We start from the raw sequence: 7,692 nt of genomic DNA, 5'->3' as shown, positions 1-7,692 counted from the left end.
TTTATTCCCACGTGTATTCATTTCCAGATTTATCCATCTATATATTCATTTATTTATTTTTAATTTCTGCAGGGTTGGTGCTCCATAGAAGCATCCAACATTCCGGCTTTTTTAAAGTGCAATTTTTTCTTTTAGCAATTTCAGTGTGAACGCACTATTTATATTACAAAACGTCATAGACTAGACTTTGTTGTTGTTGTTGTTGTTCTTCTTCTTCTTGTTTTTTTCTCTCTCTTTTCCATTGTTACCTTTTGAGAGTAATTAGTTATATTTATGTTGATTATTCTTATTATTCATGGTGGATGTGCCTTTGTTGGTGGATGTTCCCTGTCTGGTTGTGTACAATTTGCAATAATAAATAAATAAATAAAATGTGGCCCCCGCTGAGGCAAGAATGGCGAGACGCTCAGTGGACACGCCCACCCGTTGAACAAACCACGCCCACTTAAAAAACAAATCACCCGCGTCAGCCACGCCCCCGGTGTTGTGACACGTCTCGAAGCCTTTCCACGCCGCGCGCACGCCCAACGGTCGAGGCAGGGGAGGCCGCGCGCGCTTGAGCAAAGGCCGGGAAAATAATGGCGGCGCCCGTCTTGCGAGTGTCCACCCCTCGCTGGGAGCGGATAGTGCGGCTACTCGTCTGTCTCTCAGGAATCCTGTTATCCCTGTACGCTTTCCACGTGGAGAGGGAAAAGACCCGCGACGCCAACTACCGCGCCATGTGTGACTTGAGCAGCTCCATCAGCTGCTCCAAAGTCTTCACGTCCAGGTGAGAGAGCGAGTCTCATAACCTAGCGAGTTCCCTAACTAGACAGCTGAGACACTAGGACTCAAGAACCTAGACACAGCTGTCAAAGACGCGTTCGAACTCTCGAAAACAGCGTTCTGACCCCTTCTGAACGCTTTAGGACATTTCGTGGTCGTTCCAAGGTTTAAACTTGCCCTTGATGACCAGAAAGTGCTGTCTAGTTAGGGAGCTCCCAATCTCTTGACACACAGCGGGAAAATCGCTTCGGGCCGCTGACTGGCTGAACATCTAATAAAATAACACACCCGTCTCACATTTATAGTCTGTTCTCATAGCGTCTCTTGGTTTGACACAAATGTAAACATAAATATGAATTAAATAACGTAATTTTAAAGCTGTTTATGAATGTGGCTTTTGTCTTATGAGGAAAAACACAGTGCGATAGCAGCTAATGCTAACACTGCTAATGAGTGAATGAGCTCTCTATCAGTCGAATACTATTAATAATGCTCTTATAACTTCATAAACGTTTATTTTCTAATCTCCTGGACTGGAGTGTGGTGTCGAGGTGAAATCAGAGCCACTCATTTATTAGCAGTAGTCACATTAAGTTTCATGACTGTCAGAGTTTTCTTCATGTTTTGGGTATGAAGTTTTCCAAGCCCCTTTAAATGCAGGGGTTTAATCGTCTATTGATGTTTAAGTCTGAAAAGTGAGCTGAAGAAGGGTTTGATCAGGGTTAAACTTCGTTTTAGTAACCTTTGAAATCAGTGTCATTGATTTGAGACGTCAGTTCCTGATTTTATCACTAAAGGATCCACCCTTAAACATCACCAAACCATTAAACAAGTCATTCAGCAATTATTTTTAGTGCTCAAACTATCCTGGTAATATTTAGTTATATAATATAATATTACCTCTATATGTGTGTGTGTGTGTGTGTATATATATATATATATATATACGCGCACACACACACTAAATGTTTAAATATATATAGTTACTGAATATATAAAGTTTATTTAGTGTAATTCATAATTAATATAGTGCCTACATGCATATATTAATGTTCACAAAATATTAACAAATGTATGTTTAGTAAATGTGTGTGTGTGTGTATGTATATGTACACAGACATGCATTTTTCATATTTATGTGTAAATTAAATATTTTTTTAAATTTTTTATTATACACTATATATTACTGTATTTCGTTGACTTGTACCCACATGTGGAATGACAATAAAGTTGAATCTAATATTAACTTCAGTGTGTGGAATATATACACTAAATGTTAATTTAAATGTATATAAATAGTGCATGTCTTCAGTTAATTTAGTGTGTGTATATATGTGTGTGTGTGTGTGTGTGTGTGTGCACACACAGACACGCACAAAATTATATTATATATAAAACGTAGCAAATACTTAGTATATAGATATATATAATTGTATTTTCATATATTTAATGTATATAAAAATACATATGTATATATAAATATTTGCTATATATGAAAAAATAAAGGAAATATTTTAGAAATATATTTATACACTGTATATTAACACACACACACACACACACACATATAATCAATAATATAAAATAATGTACATTTGCAGTTTAAAGGGGTCATATGATGCTTTTTTTAAGAACATTATTTGGTGTAACAGAATATGTTGACATGCTTTAATGTTCAAAAGACACATTATTGTTCAAATACTGTACATTTATTTTAGGTCCTCTCTCAAACCTGTCGTTTTCTACAAAGCCCCTCCTCCTGACAAGAGCAGTCTGCTCTGATTGGCCAACTGACCCAGTGCATTGTGATTGGCCGAACACTGTACGCACTCTTTGGGAATGTAACACCCCTTTCCATAATCATAAGCTTCATCTTTCAAAATAAATGTATAGACCGTTAATAATGTCTTCAGTTTTACCATCAGTTCAAGCTGAAAGAGGAACAGAGTAGCTTTCTCTCTCTCTCTCTCTCTCACACACACACACACACACACACGCAAACACACACGCAAACACACACATGATGCACAGATAAATGGAGAACAAATCACATGCTTACTGAGATCATATCAGCATAGATCAGCTGTTCTAAGGGAAGATCTTTGATCTTTTTATGTGATTTTGATGTTTATTGAGATGACATGATCCATAATCTGTGAATCTGTAGATGTGCCCACTCAACTTGAAATAGGCTAAACAGCTCAGCGTCATGCATCACTCTCACGTATGATATTACAGTCACGTAGATAAAGCTTCTGATTGTGTTGTTTGCTCACAGCGGGCAAAAGCAGGGAAAACAACCAAACTAAACTCCAGCCGGGTGAAGGTTTTCAGGAGCGTTACATAATCAGGCTTAGGGTCTGGCTCTTAAAGGGAACCAACTTTTAAAAGAACCTACTTCAGATAATCAGGCAACCTGAGCTGATCGAGGTCTTGTGCTATCCGTTTCGTTGTTATTCAGTTGCAAATGTTCACTCCGTTGGGAAATGCACAATAATACTGCTCATTGAGTCTTGACTGCGCTGATGTTTAAAGGTTTGTGAAAGATTTCTGAGCGTGGGCTAGAGACGTTTTGTGCTTTAAAACATAAGAGAATTGAATCTCAATGACAGGAGTTGCCAGACAAACCAAAGACAGAGTCAAAATCAATGCCAGCTTCTATAGCTGTACGTACGTAGCTTGTTTGATACAGTTTCATTAGAGTAAACTGTAGTATTTAAAGATTAATCGGAGTGCAGAAAGCTTGAAAAGTGCAAACATGCCCACACTAAATCATAGAAGAAAACAGTATTATTTTGGTGCATGTATACTGAAAGTCCTTCTGTCACACCTGTTGATGTAGAAACCAAAAATAGAGTGATTTTAGCATTAAGAAATTGTTTAAAATCCAAATTCCTTGTTAGGAACTACATTACCCATAATCCTGCACAGCCATCGCTGTTACTGTGGCAATGAAAATCACTTTTAAAAGCTTGTCAGTGACCATCCAATCCCATGAAGCATAGCAAGTGTTTGAGTCATAGTTTCCTATTTTATTGTTCCACACATCGGTAGTTTCATATTGTACAGTTGTTCAGTGTGTGGTTTAATAACACATTAGCTAACCTTTTCAATCTAGTATGTACTTTGTTTTCTAATCAAGCATTGTTGTGTGGTGATTCATCACTGAGCTGGTTGGTTTGGGTGGAGGCTAGTTATTGAGGAATCTGTTGAAGAGAGTGAACAAGGAAACATTGTTCCAGTTATTCTCCCACGGTCTTTTAACCGTTTTTGTTTTATATGTTGTGCGTACCATATATTTCTCATGAGATGTTTCTCATAAAATTGGAGACTATATGCTACATGTCTAGTTTGCAGACTTGCTAGTAATCGTAATTCCTCGTGTTTTTGTCATGTTGGATACACTACACTCTTGAAAATAAAAAAAAGGCTTTTCACAGCAGCATCATAAGAAGAACTATTTTTGGGTTCCCTAAATAATTTTTTTTAACAAAAATTGTTGCATAAAGAACATTTTAATGCTCAGTGGAGTGATAATGCATACTAAAAACTAGGGATGTATGAAATGAGTTATTAGCCAATATATATACAAAAAAAATACAGAAATATATATTTTTTTCAATTTTTTTTCCTGTGCAGAAGACATAATTGTTAGTTAGAACTAATAAACATTATAAAAGTAATTTTTTTTAATGAGAGTACATTGAAATAGGCTGTGTGCTTGCAGGTTTGAGTCTACTGAATTGTTTCAGAGAGCTTCACTAAAAAGCTTATTGAAAATAAATATGTTTTGAAAATATAAATATCAGCGTTTTTTTTTTTTTTCTTCCTTCGGACAGGTGCAGTTGAAACTTTAACATTTAATATGTGCGTTTAACATTAATCTATCATCTAAAGCAAAAAAAATAAAATCTAAAAACATTTTAGAGACCCTTGTATTTATTCATAATCCATTTGAAAAAACATATTACACAATAATTAATAAATCTGTATATATTAAATATTTTTACTTACAAGTGTCTTTAAAAATTGTTTATGACATCAACTACTGCTCTATTTATTCAGAAACACAAGTATCTTGATGTAATTTGTGTATTTTACTTTAATTTTGTTACAAGTAGGCCAACAGCACCCCATTAAATTAATAAGACACTTTAACAGATGTCTATTAGGACCCTTGGGAGGCAATTTTTTGCTGCTGTTGCATGCGCTAGTGATTGTTCGTTGACTATGGATGCATCATTCTGTTCATGCATTCTCCAATTCAATCAATTCAATGCTGCAATCCAAAACAGTGAATCGAATCAGAAAGAATCGAATTTCTGAGCAGAAACCCTTTCATGGGGAATAATGCGACACATGGTGGAGATCGGGCTTGACCTCGAGTCAGCATTAGGTCTTTGACGAATCCATTGGCAGGAAGTTGTGAATCGGAAGCTACACACCTTTTTCCTCTTCAGGGATAGTTAATAGAAAAAGTTTCAGGCTTTACAAACACTTACAGACTGATGTAGGATTCAGAATCCAGTCGTGCGTTTAAATTCACGCATAACTTTATAAATGGTGCTGCAATGGATGAAGTCTTTAGCCAATTTTCTAAATTGTCCATTTTACTTCTTAATGCTAAAACCAGTTGTTTGGTGATTGTCAGCCTAAACAAAGGCCCCTCCCAAAAATACATCATGATTTTCCAGCTTTTAAGATACCTTTGTTTTGGATAATGCATTGTGAGCTGAAAAATGCTCGAAAATATCAAACGTTATTGTAATTAACATGCATGATTTTATCAAATTGGCTAATTATGTGTGCTTGTATGTACTTATGCTGGAATGGGATGTGACTGGAAACCACCACATTTCTCCTTTATTCGTATAATTTCAATCAATTTGGGTCTGGGAAAAGGAAACTGTTTTATATTCTGCGGTCTTGATCATTGTATGGTTTGATTTAGGCCAAATATTCTGTCATGATTGTGCTTGTATTCCCTTGAGAAACCCAGAGCGCTCACACATGATATCAGTGTTTATTTTTAGTTCATGTTCTGCTTCTTTACTGGTTCTCTCTGTTTGTGTTTTCATATTTCCTGTAGATGGGGTCGAGGATTTGGACTGTTGGGTACCATTTTTGGGAACGACAGTGCAGTAAACCAGCCAAACAGTGTCTATGGAATCTTGTTTTATATCTTTCAACTGTTACTAGGTAAGAACAGCATCATGTGCTGATAATGACTGCATGATTTTCTATATTGTTGCAAGATGTGAATGGTGTTATCTACAAAAATACATCAGCTATGCATTAATGGTTGGCTATATTTAGTACATCCAAGTTTACCTACGTACAGTTTACTCACATAAAGCAATATATAGCATATGTGACCCTGGACCACAAAACCATAAAGTCATAAGGATACAATTCTCAAAATTTGGATTTATACATCATCTGAAAGCTGATAAATAATCTTTCCATTGATGCATGGTTTGTTAGGATCAGACAATATTTGGCTGAGGTACAACTATTTGGAAATCTGTAATCTGAGGGTGCAAAAAAAAAATATATATATATATATATATTGAGAAAATCATCTTTAAAGTTACTGCTGTATTCAGTTTCTCTTATAATTGTCATTCAATTCATCTGGGTTAATATCGTAAGATAAAAATACACTAAAACATTTTTATTCAATTTAAATCACGCTAAAATAAAATATTAATATTAGATGTTAATGAAGCTACTAATTTACTAACTGAAAAAAAACAAAAAACTAAACTGACACGTAAATAAATATAAATTAAACCTAAAATAAAAAAATAAACACGACAAAAATGCATTTAAAAATTGTTAAACATTAATGAAAATATACAAATAAACAAAAGTTCATTATATTAATATAAACTGTAGTAATTTATCCTAGTTTAAATAATAGTAAAATAGCACTGGTCTTTAGAGATGTGCAGAAGTACATTTTCACTATTGACTTATTGATTTATTATCGGATCAATACGGTTGAGTTAAGGAAGCCCTGTATGTATGTTTTCTGGTTTAGGTTTGAGAAATGATTGATCGTCTTTCTTCATCATATAGATGCTAAATGCAACCCTTTTAATTTTCAGCCCAAAATTAATTTTAATTTGAGAACTTTTTTTCTTTTTAAATGAAGCGCTTTTGCATTATGACATTTATTTTCATGATAATTAAGCACATTCCCTTCAGTTCTTATTTCTTATTACAATATAGTAAGCAATTACATACAATAAGTAAAATCCCACAATTAAAACATCCTAAGCTTGGGGGAAATTTTGCTTAATTGTTATTAAGCAATTGACATATATATATATACTGTATATCATAGTAATGTGAATTTGATTTTGACGTTTTTGTGGGATCCGCTGAAATAACTACGACCTGAATTTGCACAAACCTATCTTCGCTACTGTAATCATCACAAACAAACAGATGTGCATGTTATAAATGATAATAAGAGCATGAAATGTAATTTGTAAATCATTCAGAAAAATTCTAACTAAATAAAAATCTAGAGAAACTAGTAGTTTGACTAGTTGATCATCCCGACCCATCCCTGCAGACGTCTGCCTCATCACTTCCCCTTTGCTCTTTCCCTCAGCAGTCAGCAGTGACTCAAGTTCCTCTGCGTGTTTGGCTCTTCTGATCTGTCCTCGGGTTTATTGTGCTTCTAAAACTGGACACAGTCAAGTCTTTCTTCACACTATTGCAGTACATTTGCATAATGCAGTTTTGCACTTCCTATAAACTGTTTTACATTTTACTGTGCATTTATTTTTTGGCTTATTTCCTTATCGATGCATGGATTAATGGACCGGCTGTTGACTCTGTTAATCAAACTAACGGCTCTGGTCTTTTATAATCCTAGTAGTGAGCTGTCTTCTAAAGCGGCAGTTTAAGATGGCA

General features: G+C 34.9%; 1 protein-coding gene across 2 annotated transcripts in view; it reads left to right on the top strand.

Moving 5' to 3' along the window:
- Nucleotides 1-493: 493 nt before the first annotated feature.
- LOC128014907 (vitamin K epoxide reductase complex subunit 1-like protein 1) overlaps nt 494-7,692 on the top strand; it is a 14,454-nt gene continuing 7,255 nt past the window's right edge. For both annotated transcript variants that reach the window (XR_008183734.1, XM_052598612.1), the window contains exons 1-2: nt 494-769; nt 5,855-5,964. Coding sequence is in view for 1 of the 2 variants with exons in the window: in XM_052598612.1 (XP_052454572.1) it covers nt 579-769; nt 5,855-5,964 (301 nt within the window). In the remaining variant the exon portion in view is untranslated. The remainder of the gene's footprint in view (nt 770-5,854; nt 5,965-7,692) is intronic.

This window comes from Carassius gibelio, chromosome A5, assembly GCF_023724105.1.
Source record: "Carassius gibelio isolate Cgi1373 ecotype wild population from Czech Republic chromosome A5, carGib1.2-hapl.c, whole genome shotgun sequence".
In the NCBI taxonomy this organism is placed as follows: domain Eukaryota; kingdom Metazoa; phylum Chordata; class Actinopteri; order Cypriniformes; family Cyprinidae; genus Carassius; species Carassius gibelio.
Note: the sequence above shows the minus strand (reverse complement) of the source record. Positions and strands in the feature narration are given on the sequence as shown.